Below are 21,763 nucleotides of genomic sequence, written 5' to 3'. Positions count from 1 at the left end.
TAAGAAGAAAGGTTTTCCCAACATCCCTAAAGATCCTAAAAAACCTTTTTTTCGGAGGAGAAGATAGAATAGAGGTCGCCCCCCAGGGGAGAGGAAAAATTGGGACTTTAGAGATAAAAGAGGATCGGGCTATATGTTTAAAGGCCCCTCCACATCGGCAAAAAAATCCCCCCAATGACATTACGCCAGAAGTGGGAGGAAGACTCTCCCTCTTCTTTCCGGCCTGGGTAAATATCTCCCCCAGTATCTGGGTCACGAACATCATCAGAGACGGCCTAAAAATAAAATTCGTCTGTCCTCCCAGACGAAACTTCATAATAACTCCCCGACGGAAGTCTCAGCAGGAACAATCTGCCCTAGAAACCGAGATCTTGGGACTTGTCCACAAAAAGGTTCTTCAGGAGGTCCCGGTTCAGGAGGAAGGAGAGGGGTTTTACTCCCCCCTCTTCTTGATCCAAAAACCGAATGGTTCTTGGAGAACTATTATAAATCTAAGGAAGCTCAACCAATCCATAGAGAACTACACTTTCAAGATGGGAGTCTATAAACACGACCATAAAACTTCTCTTCCAACACTGCTTCATGGCAGTAATAGACTTAAAGGATGCTTACTACCATATACCAATACATCAGGAATATCGGAAATACTTGAGGGTAGCTCTCTATATTCAAAATCAGGTAAAGCATTTTCAATATACAGCTCTTCCATTCGGCCTGTCTACAGCCCCCAGAGTTTTCACCAAAGTGATGGTGGAAGTGATGTCATACCTCCGGTCCCGGGATGTAGTAATTGTCCCATATCTGGACAATTTCCTGGTAATAGGGAGGTCAGAGTCCCACTGCACTCATCAAATATAAGTGGTAACATCAACTCTAATGGAGCTGGGTTGGATAATAAACATCCCCAAATCCAGACTACTGCCAGTAAAAATACAGTCCTTCCTGGGGTTAATACTGGACTCCGAGCGTCAGCTCTGCCTCCTTCCACAAAACAAAGTGGACAAGATAATAAACCTGACCAGTACAGCAATACGTCAACCCGCAATGACTCTCAGAAAAGCGATGTCCCTTCTAGGCTCATTAACATCGTGTATACCGGCAGTAGAATGGGCACAATTCCACCTAAGACATCTACAGTGGGAAGTTCTCTCAGCTCAAAGACTGTTAAGAGGGCATTTAGAAGGAAATCTATGTCTCTTCCTGAGCGTAAGGGATTCCCTAGCTTGGTGGTCTGTAGAACACCACCTGACAAAAGGGGTCCGGTGGAAAAATCCGGTCATAGACATCATCACGACCGACGCAAGCGGTACAGGTTGGGGAGCTCATCTGAGATCTCTCTGTACAAGGTACCTGGTCCATACGAGAAAAAAACTATGGATCAAACGAAAAAGAACTATGGGCAGTGGAGAAAGCCCTAAGACATTTTCTCCCTTTACTCCAGGGTCGCCATACTCGAATCCTAACAGACAATCGAGCAGTGGTGGCGTATGTCAATCATCAGGGGGGAACGAGGTCCAAAGGCCTCATGAATGCGTCAAAACTCCTCTTCCAACTGGCGGAACAACACCTGTTATCTCTGTCGGCACTACACATCAGGGGCATAGAAAACACTCAAGCAGACTTCCTGAGTCGCAGAGGCTTAAGACAGGGGGAATGGTCCCTAAACCCCCAGATATTTCAACAAATAGTCCAAGCCTGGGGCTCACCAGAAATAGATTTGTTTGCCAATTCTCACAACAAAAAAGTCAGAAAATTCTGCTCCTTGAATCCAAGAGAACATCCCTTCGCAGTAGATGCCCTACTAATACCTTGGAAGTTTTCTCTGGCCTACGCATTCCCCCCGATAGTGATGATCCCAGCTGTGATCCGGAAGATCAGAGAGGATCAAGCGAGGATTATCCTCATAGCTCCATTTTGGCCAAGGAGACCATGGTTCTCCCTTCTAAGACAGATGTCGGTAACAGATCCATGGATTTTGCCAGAAATTCCGGACCTACTAACCCAGGGCCCAGTAACCCACTCTCAGGTGAAGGGCTTCCATCTGGCAGCCTGGAATTTGAGAGGGCGTTACTAAGTCGCCATGGATTCTCACCAGGTTTAATCTCCACCCTGTTGAAAAGCAGAAAACCCATAACTTCTAGAATCTATGGTAGGACATGGAAAAAAATTCTTGACTTCCTGGGTGAACCATTGGGGGAGGTGGCTCCAGTGGGTCCTATCCTAGAATTTCTGCAAGCAGGATTACATCTTGGGTTAGCAACCAGCACCCTTAAAGTTCAGGTTTCAGCCTTGGGGGCCCTGTATAACTGTAATCTTGCCTCAAATAGATGGGTTTCTCGATTCATAAAATCTTGCAGTAGATCTCGGCCGGTAGTTATCCCAAAAATCCCTCCTTGGGATCTAAATTTGGTCTTAGAAGCTCTAACTAAACACCCTTTCGAGCCCTTACAGGAGTTATCACCTAAGTTACTTACCCTTAAAACAGTTCTTCTAGTAGCCCTAACATCGGCACGTAGGGTAAGTGATTTGCAAGCCCTGTCAATATCCCCTCCTTATACTCAGGTTTTTGATGACAGGATCGTTCTAAGACCAGACCCGGCTTATCTCCCCAAGGTGGTTCAAAAGTTCCATAGGAGTCAAGAGATTACCTTACCATCTTTCTGTAGTAATCCCAAAAATCCAGGGGAACAAAAGTTCCACATGCTAGATGTGAGAAGATCTATGTTACAGTACATATCTATGACTAGTCAGTGGAGGAAAGACCAAACCCTATTCATAGCCTTTCAGGGTAGCAAAAGAGGGTGTGGGGTAGCTAAAAGTACTATTGCTAGATGGATCAGGGAGGCCATTAGTTTATCCTACTCTGCGGGTGGCACTCCAGTTCCTGAAGGCATCAAGGTTCACTCTACCAGAGCCATGGCTACATCCTGGGCGGAAAAGGCTGAGGTATCAATTGATCAAATTTGCAAGGCTGCTACCTGGTCCTCACCCTCAACTTTTTTCAAGCACTACCGGCTAGACCTTTCCTCCTCTGCTGACCTAACCTTTGGTAGAAGGGTACTCCAAGCGGTGGTCCCTCCCTAAGGTTTCATTCTACAAAAGTCTCTCAGGTGTGCCGTCATGGGGGAAGGGAAAACACCAGGGTTACTTACTGGTAACAGGTTTTTCCTGAACCCATGACGGCACCTGTATATTCCCCCCCCTTTATCACCTTTTCGGTGTGCACTATTGTTTTGGGTGCTTTTTTAGTTAATATGATGTGGTGTTGGATTGCCATGTGTACTAACCAGGGGGGCCTCTCATGCTCTGAAAACCAACTGAAGCGAGGGAGAGGTACCGCCCTTTTATTTTCAGTAGGCTTTCCTGTCCTGGCTGGGCGGATCCCCTCTCTCAGGTGTGCCGTCATGGGTTCTGGAAAAACCTGTTACCCTTAAGTAACCCTGGTGTTTCAGCTATTAAAAGGTATCAACCACTGAGGACTCTCAAATTTTAATATTCAGAAGAAAGTAGGGTTTCAGCAACCTATAGACCTGGAGCCCACGACTTGCATTCTCTTCTATGGTCTCGTTATCGCTCTACGATGGCAATATCAATTCAACATTCTCAAACTTTTCATAAACATGTTTATCAAAGGTGATATTACTAGTGAGACATCCCAATCCCCACGAGGCAACTTGTCTACAGCTCAGCATTAATTTATCAGCTCAACAAAGCGGCCCTCAAACTACATACAACCCACAGGGGTATGTTGGTAACGCAAGGCAGCATGAGCATGAACTGTAGGAAAGCCATGAAATTGAATGCACACAGATACATGGCAACAATAAGCCTAGTGCTGGTATTAACTACAGCACTGATGGATTAGTGTTCATCGAATTTCGTACACTGAATTTTTTGTTGTGCATAATATTGAGAAAATGATTTATAGAACTGCTGGTTTCTGCTTACCAGAGAGCAGTGCATTGTGGGGGCTCGGTTGATAGTTTAGGTGCCTAGTGTCACCACTGTTGTCACAGATAAACCCACCAAATGTTTTCTCAAACAACCACCAACAACATCCAGTCATGCAGTAAAAACAAGCTCTGACAAGGAGCACTAGCCGGGACACAGATTATATAGGAGATGGGAGTGGCTAACATTGAACAGCTGAGAGCCTTATCTCAGGAAAGATTCCAGGAGCTCTCAACGAAGCAGATTAACCCCTGCACTGCTAAAGAGAAACTTACACCGTTTAATATGAAGGTGAAGTGCTTCTAACCAGTGCAGGAGTAGGAGAAATCAGACGCTGCGGTCTTCTAGCTCCTGTCTGTCGCGGTAAACCTGGGAGACCTATACACATTATGTTGGCTGATGTCTCTGATGTTGGCAGAACTTGATGACTCTCTGATACGTATGGAAGTGTCCTGACACTCCCTAGATGGCAGATGTGGAGAGAAAGATCGAGCATGTTGGATTTCTATATGCCAATCCCTTTATTCTTACAGGAAATAAAATACTGCCAGGGGTTTCTGACAGCGGCTTTTCTGACAGATTCCTTTTCTTTATTATATGGGGAAACCACATTAATTCATACAATATACAAAAATAAAAATCACACTGGCATCTTTACAAATCATAGAATCCTATGGAATCACAGAATATTAGAGTTGGAAGGGCCCTCCGGGGTCATTGTCTCCAACCCTCTGCTCAATGCAGGATTCACTAAACCATCTCAGACAGATGTCGGTCCAGCCGCTGTTTGAAGACTTCCATTGAAGGAGAACTCCCCACCTCTCGTGGCAGCCTGTTCCACTCATTGATCACCCTCACTGTTAAAATCCATCACCTAAAAACTTTTTGACAAAGTCCAACATATCATGTGACGTGTCTATGTAAATTGAAGCAATGTAAATCTTAACCTAAATATGTAGAATTCCAAAAGACAATTTGTACCCCCTTAATCGCATGGAGTCTTTGATTCCCACCTTGGTAATTGCAATTTCAACAACCCCTTTAAGCTTCTCCAGATTAAAAACTAATGACAAATTGACGCTTTGCTTTATATGAATATTTGATTCTAGACATGTCAGCCAGGGGTGTTAATAGGAACCGTCGCCCCTGGGGGGGTCTCAGAGTACTATCTGCAACATAAGACACCAGTGTAATAAATGGCTCAGGGCTGTGCCGCCATAAGGTCCCCAATAAGTAGTAGGCACCATAACTCTTCCTATTCTACACTAATTCCATATAGCCTGTTCCCCAATAATTTGCACATAGTAGGTCAGTCTAAAGGTAACGTCACACTCAGCAACATTACAACGAGAACGACAACGATCTGTGACGTTGCAGCGTCCTGGATAGCGATCTCGTTGTGTTTGACACGCAGCAGCGATCAGGATCCTGCTGTGACATCGCTGGTCGGAGCTAGAAGTCCAGAACTTTATTTCGTTGTCAGGTCGGCGTGTATCGTCGTGTTTGACAGCAAAAGCAACAATGCCTGTGGATCGCCCCCAGACACAGGGCCACGCGTTTCGGTACCGGGCCTCTCTGGTTCGGTTCTGTGGTTGTCACGGTGGCTAGACCCGGTCCGCGACCCTGCTAAGGGGCGTCCAATGAAGGTGGTGGTACAGTCTGTCAGGGGTTCGTGACGCCACCTGTGGTGTTCGGTCAGGGTGACCGACGCTGCTATGGGGTCCACTGGGGTGATGGAATGGCAGCTGGATGGTATACCTTCCCACAGGTGAAGTATGTCCCCAGGGCTTCCCAGTGGTGTAGGTAGCGATGGTGTGAGGTGCAGGTAATAACGAGGACACAGGGTTGCAGTCTCTTTACCTCTTTACTGAAGGCTTCAGGATCCTCAATCCAGAGCATGTTTAACAGGGCTATCAGAGACCGGCCGGTCCGAAGGCACATCCAGAGTTTCCTTCGCAGATGGAAATCGTTGCCTACCACTAGCGCCTGTGTGTTGTAGTCCTACCCTGCTGAGCATTCGGGATAGTCCTCACAACTGCTGTTCTCATTTGTTCGTTCGTTCTCTACAGCTCTCTCTCTCTCTCTCTCTCTCGCTTGTTTCAGATGTTACTAGTTTCTCGTCCCCCAGTATGTTTTGGCTAGGACGCACCCGTATGATGGGAAGGCTTGGAGGTCTTCCGGGACCCTAGAGACGCCCCTCTCCCAATGTTGCCCCCTATGTCTGCTTAGGAAATTTAAGGTAGACAGCCAACCTATAATTAACTGTCCTGCGGAGTTCGAAGTAAGGCCTGAAGTCAGTTACTCCTACGGTGTTCCGGCCACCGACTACACGCCTCAGTAGGATGTTGCCTCGGTCTCTCGGCACGACTCCTACTGGTACTCCTTTTTGCTTGATCTCGTTTACACTGTTCCACAATATCCTTCCCTTTTTATCTCTTTTTTAGGATACCGCCGCAGGAGGTGCAGACGCGGCTCCGTAACGTTCTGTTCGCTAGGCACCTGCCAGGTTCCCTACGTCTGACAGGAACCCCCCTGTGTCTTCTCCCCGCAACACCCCCTGCCACGGGATGTTGCCTGAATCCAACCCAGTCAGCTTCTGACTAACTTCCTATCCAGCCCCTAGTTTTACCAGTGTGAGGAGTGGCCCAATAAATAAAGCCTTTTGCTCCCCCTAGTGGCCGGAGTGTGAAGTATAATGTGTGCTGGTGATACATGGTCAGGAGAATTCCTTCAGTGCCATCAGACGTACCATCACTCCCCTTAGTGGCAGAGTGTCATACTGCAACGACCAGATCTCTGGGGCACTGCACCTGCAATGTTTTTACATGGAGCTAACAACCAGCGAGAATGATAAGTGAGTCGCCGTTACGTCACTGGATCGCTCCTGCATCGTTCTGGAGTTGCTGTGTTTGACGTCTCTACAGCGACCTAAACAGCGACGCTCCAGCGATCGGCTCGTTGTCTATATCGCTGCAGCGTCGCTGAGTCTGACTGTACCTTAAGAGGAAAGGTAAGGAGAGACACACTGCAGCCATTCAGTGAGCTCAGCGACTCTGAGCAATTTGTGCCATTAACTGGTATGGAGCCACTGATTGGCTGCAGCGCTGTAGATGTAACACCAGCACTGCAGACAATAAAATACACTGGGAAAAGAGGGAGAGACGCAGGCTGGACCTGGGGAGAAAGAGTAAAGCCAGTTTCTTTGTTTTTGTGACAAACTGCAGCCACGGGGGAGGGGAGGCAGGGGATTTACTAAACTGGAAAACCTCTTTAAAATTAGCATTTAAGAAATCCAGTTGAGATTTTAATATCCAGAAAGAAAACTTTCAAATAGAATCATACAGCCATTCTGACATGGATTTTCAAAGTAAGTACTCTAGCCTCATCAGATCTAAGAGATCTATTTAGTAATATCTGCAGTTTGCAGTGTAAAATCCGGTGGCAGCTCTTTTCTAATATTATAATTGCCTAGAATACTACTTCCTGCAATTTGTGCCAACTTCCGTGGCTTTGTCCGGAGCTAATGTCCGGAGCTAATGTCCGGAGCTAATGTCCGGAGCTAATGTCCGGAGCTAATGTCCGGAGATTAATTGCCTAGAATACTACTTATATATAAATAGCAAAAAGGGAAACCTAAAATATAACATTTAATAAATACTAATTAAAAAACTATACGACACAACAATACATATAATGACAAACTCATGTATTGACCAACAGGTCAGTCAGACAGGGAACTGATAAACAGTCCAAAGAGAAAAGATCAGTAGTAAATTTGGAACCCTACACAACCTTCAGGGCTTATTATCGTAATATGCACCCAGTCAAGTAAAGCAGAGGAAACCAATATATACTACTGTGAAAAAAATATAACTTGAGGTTCTATATAAGGTGAACGGGGAAAATACCACCATCTATCACCAATGAGAAACCTTCAAATACATGGGGATACACATAGAGCTATTGGAACAATCTCACCCAAATGTGATGCTGCAGCATGTTGAAATGTGTTCATCCATCGATGAGCGGCTCCCTGGAGATTTTTTGTCTCGGTTGAGCACTCCATCAAATCCTGACCACGTACTGACTGCCGTGTCCCCTGAGGATTCTTCCCTGAGATGAAACGCGTAGGGAGGTGGTCTTTAACACAGGAAGTGGTCCGGGAGTCCAACGGATCCTAGATGGTCGGAACCTGATCCATAGGACTCTGATCTTGACATGGGGAACACATTTCAACATGCTGCAGCATCACATTTGGGTGAGATTGTTCCAATAGCTCTATGTGTATCCCCATGTATTTGAAGGTTTCTCATTGGTGATAGATGGTGGTATTTTCCCCGTTCACCTTATATAGAACCTCAAGTTATATTTTTTTCACAGTAGTATATATTTGTTTTGTTGGTTTCATCTGCTTTACTTGACTGGGTGCATATTATGATAATAAGCCCTGAAGGTTGTGTAGGGTTCCAAATTTACTACTGATCTTTTCTCTTTGGACTGTTTATCAGTTCCCTGTCTGACTGACCTGTTGGTCAATACATGAGTTTGTCATTATATGTATTGTTGTGTCGTATAGTTTTTTAATTAATATTTATTAAATGTTATATTTTAGGTTTCCCTTTTTGCTATTTATACATAATTCTTTGGGCATCCAATTTTTTCAGTGAGTGGTTCATTACCCTCTTTTTGCTATATTTTTTAGAATACTACTTCCTGCAATTTGTGCCAACTTCCGTGGCTTTGTCCGGAGCTAATGTCCGGAGCTAATGTCCGGAGATAATGTCCGGAGATAAGTGACGTCAACAGTGTCCAGTGTCTGATTGGTTGCCGCCTGCTGCGAGCGACCAATCAGAAACGTGCCGTACTGTGACACACTCCGCCCGCCATTTTGGTGTGATTTTTGAATTTTTACCTCACAGCAAGTTTCTACTGCGTGGAGGCGGGCCCAGTGACGTTGCTCTTCAAGCTCCTGCCGAATTTAAAGTATATATGGATTCTAGACTCCCGATTCTTTAGAATCGGGCTGCCATCTAGTACCTTATAATTGTACAATTGGCTACTAGTTTGTAATGGGAGCTTATACAGCTTTTTGGAAAGTTGAATGGCTGATATTTGTATTCACCCAACTTTCCCACGTAATAAATGTCTGTAGATCACTAATCTGATGGGAATAGTCATTTATTGTTCTGTCCACAGGACTGTACTCTCTCTGACAGTCACAGAGAATATATGGAGCAGAGGTTGCGTATTTATACACAAGTGCCCTGTAAGGGCGATCGGTGGGGTCGCAACAGTTGGACCCTCATGACTTTAGATGTGATCACGGATCCTGTGGATACGTACAGTAGCGCAGAGAGGGTTAGAAATAAAAGCACTAAGAAACATTGTTTTTATATGCTTTTTCTGTTTTACAAGGGACACTTTTTTTTTTTTAAATTTGGGACAACTCCCCCAACAGGTCTCTCTTCTCACAAAATTACAGGTGAAGCTGTGAGCTGTGTGAGCACACCGTGCAACTTTTGTCATCTCAGTTTCTGCCTATGCAGAGTGCAGCAGTCAACACGAGTTTGTCAACCACTGCTGCGCTCTGCATAGGCAGCGACTGAGATGATAAAGCTCTGAGTTTATCGAAGTGAGATTTGTCATTTCGGTTACTGCGTTTGCATATCGCAATAACAAATAATCAAATCCTCTTGACTACGCTCTGCATGGGAGCCTACGGTGCGGCCAAGTCATACAAGATGTCAAAGTAGCCAATGACTGCTTTGGCCATCAAACATGCTGGCTGCAGGCACCTAATGCACCCTTGCGCTGCTCCAAGAAAGAAGCAGTTGAGAGGGGCGGAAAATGAAATTTTGTGCTCACATAGGATATATCGCTTTTCCGGCTCCAAATTCTATGTGCTGGAAAACCTCTTTAAGGAAAGGTAGGAGTGGACACACTGATGGATGGGTACACACACCTAAGGGTGCAGTGAGGTGGCAGCAGTGTAATTCGGAAAAAAATCGGAAAGCAGTGCGTGGAGTGGCCGGTGGCTATACCGATCTGAGTGCTTCATATATTTCTATGCTGCCGTCACGCTCTGGTCGGTAGAGCCGCCAGCCAGTCCGTGCACTGTGTTCCGGTTTTGTTCCGATGTATATGGCTGCCTGACAGCACCTTTACATGGATATTTGATGTAAATACAGATATGCGATATATGGCGGTGTCATGGCCACACACTGTGTAACGCACTTTCTGTCATTTTATACTGAGGTGGCTGTGCAGCGCCTCAGTGTCCTGGTCGTTGCAGTAATGTCACTCTGCCACTAAGGGGAGCGATGTTATGTCTGATTGCACTAAAGGAGTTCATCTGACCAGGTATCAGTCACACATTACACTTCACACTCCGGCCACCAGGGGGAGCAAAGGCACTATGTATTAGGCCACTCCTCTCACTCTGGTAAAACTGGGGGTTGGATAGGAAGTGAGGTGAGAATGCAGCCTGGGAGAGCTCCAGGGTGGACCTGTCAGAAGTGGGAACCTGGCAGGTACCTAGCAGAAAGGACAGATTGTTATGGAGCCGCGCCTGCACTACCTTGCGGCGGCATCTCAAGGAAGGATACGAAGCTAAGGATATTGTGGAGAAGTGAGAAGTGGGATCATAGTACGAAGGAGATAGAACCAGAAGGAGTCGTGCCCCGAGATTGGCAACATCCTTCTGAGGCGCGTAGCCGGTGGCCGGAACGCCGAGGAAGTAACAGACTCCACGCATTACTTCAAACAGCGGCAGGACAGTTAATTACAGGTTGGCTGTCTGACTTAAATCACCTACACGGACATAGGAGGCAATCGTGGGGGAGGGGCGTCTCTAGGGTCCCAGAATAGCTCCAGGCCTACCTGTCATATGGGTGCGTCCTAGCCATATTATCTGGGGGACGGAGAGAGAAAGAACAAATACGACAGTTGTGAGGACTATCCCGAATGCTCAGCAGGGAAGAACTACAACACACAGGCGCTAGTTGGTAGGCACTGATTTCCACCTGCAAAGGGAACTCTGGATGTGCCCTCGGACCGGCCGGTCTCAGACAGCCCTGTTAGCAGTGCTCTGGATTGCGGACCCCGAAGCCTTCAGTAAAAAGGTAAAGAGACTGCAACCCTGTGTCCTCGTTATTCCTCGCACCCTGCACCACACACCATCACCTTTCATTGGACGCCTCTTAGCAGGGTCACGGACCGGGTCTAGCCACCGTGACAACCCTGGACCGAGTACCCCGCGGCCCTGTGTCTGGGGGCGCTCCAGCTGCACCTGAGGTGGCTGTATCTTCATTGAGCATCTTCAGAATTTCTCAGCTCCGCTCTTTATTCAGCGCTTGCAAATGTAATTATCCATGGAAATGTGCCGTTATTTCCCTGTCATTTAGGATGCTTTCCACCGTTAACTTTCTAATTACACACTGGCATGATTAATGAGCAACTGCTCCGTAGTATATACCAGATTCTAACATGAGATAATCAGCCTGTGGATTCTACAGCTGCAGAGGCTGAAAAAGGATGCTGGGAGGTGTAGTCCTACAGCAGGTGCAGACACAGAGGATACCTACACTGTTTTCTGCTGTCTCTGTATGTGGGTGACGGTTGTGGAGGGGGTCCCGTGTCCGGCCCTTTTATGTATTCTTCTTTTCATTCCATCTCTTTAAGGTGTCTTTTGTAAAGAAGAAACGCTGAAGCCAAGTCAAAGAAGACTGGCCGTTAGGTGAGATGAAATTACTTTTCATAATTTGATTAATATTTTGCCTTTCATGACTTTTGATAAATCGATATAAGCTATTGGGGGTGCCGACGTGGCAATTGCACCTGGACCCTGGTGCCTGGCGTCACCTAGAGACTCCTCTGACATAAGAACATGCCAATATTATAAATGGCACATGGTTAGTATGGGGTCCTGTTAATGATATTGCATAGGACCCCCAGGTCATCAATGGCGGACATATCATTGGTGCAGCCGCACAGGGGCCCAAGAGGTGAGGGGGCCCATTTCTACTTCCACAGTAGGTGGAATTGTACATGATGATGAGCTATTGGCTACTAAGGGCCCGTATACTGTTCCTGCACAGCGGCCCGCATCTGTCTCTCTGCCAGTGAGTACATCTCTTGCAACAAATGGGTGAAGGATTCCCATCTGTCAGGAAAACACTATTTTTTTTTTTTGTGTCCCTGCTGCGTTTTCAGCCGTCCGTACGCCTATGTCACATGGCCGCCCATAAACCTTAATGCTTGGCCGATCTCTGACATCGGCTTATCCCTCATAGAAAGAATGTTATTTCTGGCCATTTTGTAGGATATATCTAGGGATGAGCGAACCTGCTCGGTGATACTCGGTTATCACTCAAGTATCACGGTGCTCTCATGTGCTCGTTACTCAGCGAATAATGGGGGGGTGCTCAATGTAAACTCAAATCCCCACCCCACATGTTTGGCGCCTGTTACACAGCCAATAAGCATGCGGGGATTGCCTGTGAATCACTATAATGCTGGAGCCATCTTGGTTGTGGCACTACTGTGATTGGCTGGCCCGTATGACATCATAAGGGGTTATAAAAGGACAGGAGCCACCCGTCTCGGCACAATGACATCACTGAACAGCACTGTGACACTTCATATTGGAGGGAGAGAGTGCTGGTCTAGGCCTGTGTGTGCACAGTATAACGAATCAGAGGCCTGTAGTGTACATACTGGTGCTGAAACAGAACAGATACTAGCAGTCCTAAAGGTACCTTCACACTGAACAACATTACAACGATAACGATAGCGATCCGTGACGTTGCAGCGTCCTGGATAGCGATATCGTTGTGTTTGACACGCAGCAGCGATCTGGATCCTGCTGTGACATCGTTGGTCGGAGCTGGAAGGACAGAACTTTATTTCGTCGCTGGATCTCCCGCTGACATCACTGAATCGGCGTGTGTGACGCCGATCCAGCGATGTGTTCACTGGTAACCAGGGTAAACATCGGGTTACTAAGCGCAGGGCCGCGCTTAGTAACACGATGTTTACCCTGGTTACCATTGCAAATGTAAAAAAAACAAACAGTACATACTCACATTCCGGTGCCTGTCACGTCCCCCGGCGTCAGCTTCCCTGCACTCCTCCTGCATCCTGTGTCGGGCACAGCATGGCGACGATGTCATAAAGGTTGCCTCGACCAATCAGCGACGGGCAGTCTGCTGCGAATTTTGTTTCTGACCAAATACTTATTTTCCACCATAATATGCAAAAAAAATGATAAAAAAACAGACAATGTGATTTTCTGGATTTTTTTTTCTCAGTTTGTCTCCCATAGTTGAGGTCTACCTATGATGTAAATTACAGACGCCTCTCATCTTTTTAAGTGGTAGAACTTGCACTATTGCTGACTTACTAAATACTTTTTTGCCCCACTGTATACACAAAGGAGGAAGAAACATGGAGGACATTAAACTGGTGAACAAAGTAAAGATGGATCCAGCTATATGGATAAAGTTTCAAGTTATTTTATTGTAGGTTGTTCTTACTTTACTAGAGGGTTATCAAGAATTTTGCAGATAGACAGATAACAACATAGATTCATAGAGGAGATGGAAAGAGAGATGAAAAGATAATAACTATAATATTCATATTATCTTAGGTAATAGATGAGAAAAAAAAGAATGATACGATAAATAAGATCTATCTCATATCTATCGAATCTCTATCGATCGTACCTTTTCTGTCAACCATCTTATCTATCTTAAACCCCGCTTCCTCTCTTCTTTTTGCACCTTCCTCTCGCTCTGGCTTTGGAAACATTCTTTAACGTAATCCTATTTACAATGTAAAAATAGGGCTTGTTTCTTTAATTTCTCAATTCAACAGAATCATTTATTTCTGCATATTAATCTGCACGGCTGTCCCCTTTGCCTTTGCTCAATTTCACGTTCCTGTCCCATTGTGTGAGCGGCTTCGTATTACAGATCTGTATTGAGCAGTGAGCGGGAGCCAGCTGCGCTTACTGAATGGAAGCCGTGGAGCCGAATGTGAGCTGTAGTCACCGCGTACCGCTCCGCTTCATTGTACACTCAGAGCACCGGCCGCCGTCAGGAGCCACGAATATACCTAGTAACAATGGCTGCCTGAAAAGGCTCCAGCAGGACGCGGCAGGTAACTTGTACATTGGCGACTTACAATATGTCTCTCTACATGCATAATCCAAAATCTGGACACATGAACTGCTCCAATAACTGTGCTAATCCTGCAGGTTTAGCTCAAAGGAATACACTATTTAGGCCTCTATCTATATATATCTATCTATCTATCTATCTATCTATCTATCTATCTATCTATCTATCTATTCCATATCTATCTATCTGTCTATCTATCCCATATCTATCTATCTAGCTCATATCGATCTATCTATCTAAAAAAAAGAAAAAAGGAGGCAGCACTCAAATAAATTATGAAAAAAGTGGACTTTATTAGCCCATATATGGTCTGGCAATGCTTTGGTTGTGACCTCCCTTTCTCACAGCCAAAACGTTGTCACACCATGTGGTGCTAATAAAGTCCACTTTTTTCATCATTTTTTGGAGTGCTGCCTCCTCTTTTTTTCATTTATACTAATGGATATTTGTTTGGAGGGCTCTGCATCTATATGGTGCTGTAACATTTTTTTCTTCTATCTATCTATCTATCTATGCATCTCAAAAAATTAGAATATCATCGAAAAGTTTAATTTTTTTCAGTTCTTCCATACATAAAGTGAAACTCATATATTATATAGAGTCATTACATACAGAGTGATCGATTTCGAGTGTTTTTCTCTTAATGTTGATGATTATGGCTTAAAGCCAATGAAAACCCAAAAGTCACAATCTCAGTAAATTAAAATTCTTTAGAACACCAGCTTGAAAAATGATTTTAAAATCAGAAATATTGGCCTACTGAAATGTATGTTCAGTAAATGCACTCAATACTTGGTCGGGGCTCCTGTTGCATCAATTACTGCATTAATGTGTCGTGGCATGGAGGCGATCAGCCTGTGGCATTGCTGAGGTGTTATGGAAGCCCAGGTTGCTTTGATAGCAGCCTTCAGCTCGTCTGCATTGTTGGGTCTGGTGTCTCATCTTCCTCTTGACAATACCTCATAGATTGTCTATGGGGTAAAGGTCAGGCGAGTTTGCTGCCAATCAAGCACAATGATACTGTTGTTTGTAAACCAGATATTGGTACTTTTGGCAGTGTGGACAGGTGCCAAGTCCTGCTAGAGAATAAAATTTCCATCTCCAAAAACCTTATCGGCAGAGGGAAGCATGAAGTGCTCTAAAATTTCCTGGTAGACGGCTGCACTGACTTTGGTCTTGATAAAACACAGTGGACCTACACCAGCAGATGACATGGCTCCCCAAACCATCACTGATTGTGGAAACGTCACACTAGACCTCAAGCAGCTTGGATTGTGGCCTCTCCACTCTTCCTCCAGACTCTGGGACCTTGATTTCTAAGGTCTAGTATGAAGTTTCCACAATCAGTGATGGTTTGGGGAGCCATGTCATCTGCTGGTGTAGGTCCACTGTGTTTTATCAAGACCAAAGTCTATCTATCTATCTATCTATCTATCTATCTATCTATCTATCTATCTATCTATCTATCTATCTATCTATCTATCTATCTATCTATCTCTCTATCACATATTTATCTGTGGTTTGGAACAGCACAATACTATATTAGCGGGTGCCCAGGCCTCCCCAGCAATTCATCCAATACTTGCCAAAAGTCCATAGAAGAGAAAAAGGAAGGCAGCCCTCCATAAACATTTCAAGTGATAAAGTGGATTTTATTTAAACCCACATGGCGTGGCGCCGTTCTGGCTCACATGAGCCTTTCTCAAGCACTTGCTGAAGGCTCCAGTGACTGCTTGTCTTCCTCTTCTTAGGAGAACACCAGCTACAGAACACACTGTGCTAATGTGATATTGCAGCATATAGTACGAGTGGTAAAACAATCACAGGTTCAAGTCCCTCAAGCAGTCTGAAAAATGTTAAAATAAAAAAAATTAAAACATTGTTAGAATATAGCTATCATAGCTCTTTTCCCCGTTCAAAAAGAAGTTACACGTTTTTTAAAAATAAGCATATTTGGTATTTTTTTGTATCTATAAAAGTCCAAACTATGAAAATATTTAATCATTTAAAATGTGCAGTGAAAAATTACTTATTTTTGGTCAAACCAAAAAATTCATTAAAAAGTGATTAAAAATGTCCTATGGATCCCAAAATGGTATCATTAAAAAATATAGCTCAGCGCGGTAAAAAAAAAATCCTCAAATAGCTCTATCAATGGAAAAGTAGAAAAGTTACAGGACTCAGAAAATGGCAACACAAGCAATTTTTTTTTTTTTATTTTGTTCAGGATTTATTTTAACGGAAATCTGTCAGCAGGTGTTTGCTATGTCAGCTAAGGACAGCATGAGATTAGGGGGTTAAAGCACAGAATTCAACTTATCAAGCTGGGTGCTATTGTTTACTTACAATCAGGGTTTTATCACGAAGACCGCATCATTGCTGTGACTAGCTGCCACGCTTGCCAGTTCGACTCAGCCCCCTTCTGTGATAAGCAGCTCTGTTATGAAAGGTAATTCAGTACCACAATGGACATAGAGGTCAGCACACATACAGTGACCTGGCAATAACCCAAAAAACAAGAACGAGCTCTGAGACGTGGGAACTCTGTTGACCGCAATCCCTAATCCTCTCCAACCACACTAAAGGCAGCTGTGGATTGCGCCTAACGCTCCCTATGCAACTCGGCACGGCCTGAGAAACTAGCTAGCCTGAAGATAGAAAATAAGCCTACCTTGCCTCAGAGAAATACCCCAAAGGAAAAGGCAGCCCCCACATATGACTGTAAGATGAAAAGACAAACGTAGAGATGAAATAGATTTAGCAAAGTGAGGCCCAACTTTCTGAACAGAGCGAGGATAGGAAAGGTAACTTTGCGGTCAACACAAAACCCTACAAAAACCACGCAAAGGGGCAAAAAGACCCTCCGTACCGAACTAACGGCACGGAGGTACACCCTCTGCGTCCCAGAGCTTCCAGCAAGCAGAAAAAAACAAATTGACAAGCTGGACAGAAAAAAACAGCAAACAAATAGCAAAGAGGAACTTAGCTATGCAGAGCAGCAGGCCACAGGAACGATCCAGGAGGAAACAGGTCCAATAATAGAACATTGACTGGAGGCCAGGATCAAAGCACTAGGTGGAGTTAAATAGAGCAGCACCTAACGACTTCACCACATCACCTGAGGAAGGAAACTCCGAAGCCGCAGTACCACTTTCCTCCACCAACGGAAGCTCACAGAGAGAACCAGCCGAAGTACCACTTGTGACCACAGGAGGGAGCTCTGCCACAGAATTCACAACACAGCTCACTGTTTATAGACAAAGAACCTAGAGAGCCTGGTGTGGGCGGAGTTATCGGTGGTGTGGGCGGGGGCAGCTTGCTCAGCTCTGCCGCATTGCTAAATTTTAAAAGCTCTGATTGTGTCAGGACGGCAGCACCCAGTAATCTGTGTGATAAGTCATTGGATTCAGGGTCTTTTTGGCTAAATCATGCTGCTCTCAGATGAGGTAACAAAAACCTGCTGACAGATTTCCTTTAACCACTAAAATAAATAATTAAAAAAAGTATGAATTTAGTATTGCCCATAGTCAAGTCATTTTTACAGCATTTGGAACATTGTTAAACACAAGAAACAGTGGCGGAATGGCATCTTATTACCATTTCACCCCATTTGGAATATTTTTACAATTTTCAGTACATATAGTAAAATAAGGAGTGTCACTCAAATCTATACTGTGCCCCCCACCCCAAAGAAAGCCCTCACATGGCTGTCTACGGAAACATTAAAAAAAAGTTATGGTTCTTGAAAGAACAGGATGTCAAAACAAAAGTGCAAAAAGAAAATTTGCCAGTTCTTGAAGAGTTTAGGCTCAAAAAATGTATGCAAATGTTTATGCAGCTCTGGATTCGGGCCACATGAATTCCTGTGGGAAGATTATCAGGAGATAGACACGTAGTCAGACAGCAGAGATTTCATACATTAGGTTACGGTAACTTGCAAAACAGGTTTGTTATTGGTTCAGTAATGGAAACATTTTATTTCAGCAGATAAGCATTGTTGCTTTTTTTTTGGATGATTTTTATTGATTACTCAACATAATAAACTGTAGCCATTGCTGTAAATATATTTTTTTAAAGTACGTAACATATTGGTGATAAATATATGAAGTACTGTGCTAAAATTTTAGGCAGGTGTGGGAAAAAATGCTATAAAAATAGAATAGTTAATAATTGCCCAAAATGAAGAAAAGAAAAATATAAATCAAGTCTGTTTGTTGTGACTGCACTTTGCCTTTAACACTGAATCAACATGTTTGTGAGGAACAGCCGGACTCTGACACATCTGTGAGGTTGTGGAAGACGGCTTCATGTCACCTGAATTTGGAGGGAACAATCTTCAGCCATGGAGGCGGGGTTTTTGGGTTGTCCTCCGTAGTACATGCCTGCACAAGGCAATCTTGCACAGCGCAGGCGTGTACTATGGAGGACAGAGAATCAACTTCAATCCAATATTGCAGCCAGCATGCAGCCAGCGGGTAAGGAAAGGGTGAATCAAAAACCCCAAAACCCCGCCTCCATGGCTGAAGATTGTTCCCTCCAAATTCAGGTGACGGTGTCCCTTTAATCCTCACCTTCCCCAAACTATCAGATTCCTCAAGGCTCAGTCCCTGGTCCCCTCTTCTTCTCACTTTTGGACAAACCATGCTCACGACACTCAATTATAGACCTCTTCTCCTGACATCACCCCCACACTTATACAAAGTACCAGGGATTGTCTGGGCGCTGTCAGTAACATCAGGTCCTCCCTTCACCTGAAACTGAATCTCTTCAAAGCTGAACTTCTTGCGTTCCTTCCTCTACAAACCTACCTATGCCAGATACTGTAATTTCCTTGTGTGGTTCAGCCATAACTCCCAAGCAGCACGCTCTGCCTTGGGGTTATATTTGGAACAGAACTTTCCTTTTTTTACTTACATCCAATCACTCACTCGCTTCTGTCACCTGCATCTTAAAAACCTCTCCAGAGTCCGACCTCTTCTCACCTTTGAAACTGCAAAAACTCTTAAGGTCAATTTTATTCATTCTCGTCTGGACTAGTGCGACTCTCTTCTGATTGGTCTCCCTCTAACGAAACTTTCTCCACTCCGGTCTGTCCTAAATGTGGCAGCCAGGGTCGTATTTCTGACCAGCTGCTTCACCGATGCCTCCACCCTGTGCCAGTCATTGCACTGGTTACCCATTTGCTACAGAAAACAATACAAACTTATCTCAAACACCCACAAAAATTTCTCCACAGTTCTGCATCACTATATATCTCATCCCTCACCCTACCAGTGGCATCTGTTTCGTAACTTCTCTCATGCTGTGCCAGTGTTCTGGAATGCACTACCCCAAACATTCCTACTACTATCTAGACCTATGTTTTTAAGCGTGCTTTGAAAACACATCTCTTTAGATAGGCCTATCAACCTAACTCTACCTTGTTCCCTCCTCCTAAATGTTAATAATAATCTACCCCCCCTCTATTCATCTGTCTCCACACCCTCCATGCACCCAATAGTAGACAGTAACTGCATTTAGACAGATATTGGCTGATGACCGACTCATGCATCTATATATCATAACATGTATTTATTATAGTGATGGCTGAACCATAGATTACAAGCACATTCTATCTATTGAGCCCTCCTTATAGATTGTAAGCTTACGAGCAGGACCCTCGCTCCCCCTGTAACTGTTGAACTATGTGTTACTTTGTACTGTTTTTGTTGTCTGTACATGTCCCTGCTTAATTGTAAAGTTTTTCAAAATATATTGTTGCTATAGAAATAAAATTATTATTAGGCCAGGATCCCACTATGCAAGAGCATCGGATGCGATATGCTCATGATTCCCGACTCTTGTTCTGCAAAGTGTCAATCCTCTGTGCTCCCATCCTCTCACATGAGAGAATCGAATCACAGCATGGTTGCGGAGGAGACAGAGAAATTAATTTCTCCATCTCCTCTGCTGTTGGCGTTGAACTTGCCAGGAATTGCACTGCACTCAGAAATCACCCAAGTGCAGTGCGATGGACTGTGCAATATACTACGTGGGCTGCGCAATATACTACGTGGGCTGCGCAATAGACAACGTGGGCTGCGCAATATACAAGGTGGGCTGCGCAATATACAAGGTGGGCTGCGCAATGTACAAGGTGGGCTGCGCAATGTACAAGGTGGGCTGCGCAATGTACAAGGTGGGCTGCGCAATGTACAAGGTGGGCTGCGCAATGTACTACGTGGGCTGCGCAATGTACTACGTGGGCTGGGCAATATACAACGTGTACTGCGTGGGCTGCAAAATGTACTGCGTGGGCTGTGCTATACACTATGCATACACTAATATTCTAGAATACCCGATGCGTTAGAATCGGGCCACCATCTAGTGTGTGTGTGTATGTATATATATATGTATATATATATATATATATATATATATATATATATATATATATATATATATATATATATATATATATATATATATATATATATATATATATATATATATATATATATATATATATATATATATATGTGTGTGTATATATATATACATATATATATATGTGTATATATATATTCTCTATCTCTGCAGGGTCAGGGCACATGGGCATAGTTGCAGAACGGCAAAGGTAGAAAAATATTTTATGCAGTAATTATTGTTTCCACCCACTTTTACCTCTTTCGGAGTCTCCATGCAGTTTGATGTTCCCCAAAATGTAGTACCTCTCACATGCAGTACATCTCACATGCACAGTGTGACAACTCCTCAGAAAGCCTCCACATTATGATGCTGAACAGTTCTCCCTGTACAGTGTGAGGCACCCACAGTACATCACTCCACACACAGTATGATGCCCACACACTGAACTCCACACAGTATGACGTCCTCACAATACACCACCCCCCACACTGTATAATGCCCTCACAATACATCCCCCCACAGTCTCTCACAGATCTCCCCACACAGTATAACTCCCACATGCCTCTACAAATAGCATGGCGGTCCCACTGTGTGATGGCCCCCACATTTCTCCCATAAACATTATGGTCCCATAGTCCCCCATCAGTATGATTTTCCCACAGCCCAGCAAACCGTATGGTAGTCCCATAGTATGATGCTCCCACAGCCCCTCACAAGGTATGATGCCCCCCATACAATATGATGCCCCCACGTCCCCCAAAACCGTATAATGGCCCATAAATCCCTCCATACAGTATGTTGATCCCATAGCCTTTCACACAGTTTGATGGCACCACAGCTCTCCACAAAGTATGAAGTCCCCACAGCCTCCCAAACTGTATGATGGTCCCACAGTACCCTTCAGCATTAATGACTGACAAAATACTCGTCTCACCCACAAATCGCCTGGCGTGTTGCTCTGGTCTTTGCTTTGTGTGGCCTGAGACACAACAGGCATGAATTAATGATGCCATTACGCCTGCTGTGCTGAGACTCCGAGCTCAGAAGCACAGGCAGCATGGTGGCACAGGGAGGGGACGGCTCACCGTTCCGTCATTGTAGTCAGTGGCATCTGCACCCTGAGGGTGCCCAAGTGGGCTTGTCTATCCTATGGCTCTCATAGTGGCCGCCTCTGTGCCTCTCTTTTATTATACCTCCTTTGTTTATTCTCATGTTGGCCTTTGTTC

General features: G+C 44.6%; 1 protein-coding gene across 2 annotated transcripts in view; it reads left to right on the top strand.

Moving 5' to 3' along the window:
- Positions 1-21,763, top strand: part of MBOAT2 (membrane bound O-acyltransferase domain containing 2) — a 312,770-nt gene that overhangs the window by 218,408 nt on the left and 72,599 nt on the right. For both annotated transcript variants that reach the window (XM_069728064.1, XM_069728065.1), the window contains exon 6: positions 11,632-11,686. In XM_069728064.1, coding sequence (XP_069584165.1) covers positions 11,632-11,686 — 55 coding nt within the window. The remainder of the gene's footprint in view (positions 1-11,631; positions 11,687-21,763) is intronic.

Source organism: Ranitomeya imitator, chromosome 5, assembly GCF_032444005.1.
Source record: "Ranitomeya imitator isolate aRanImi1 chromosome 5, aRanImi1.pri, whole genome shotgun sequence".
Taxonomy (NCBI): Eukaryota; Metazoa; Chordata; class Amphibia; order Anura; family Dendrobatidae; genus Ranitomeya; species Ranitomeya imitator.
Note: the sequence above shows the minus strand (reverse complement) of the source record. Positions and strands in the feature narration are given on the sequence as shown.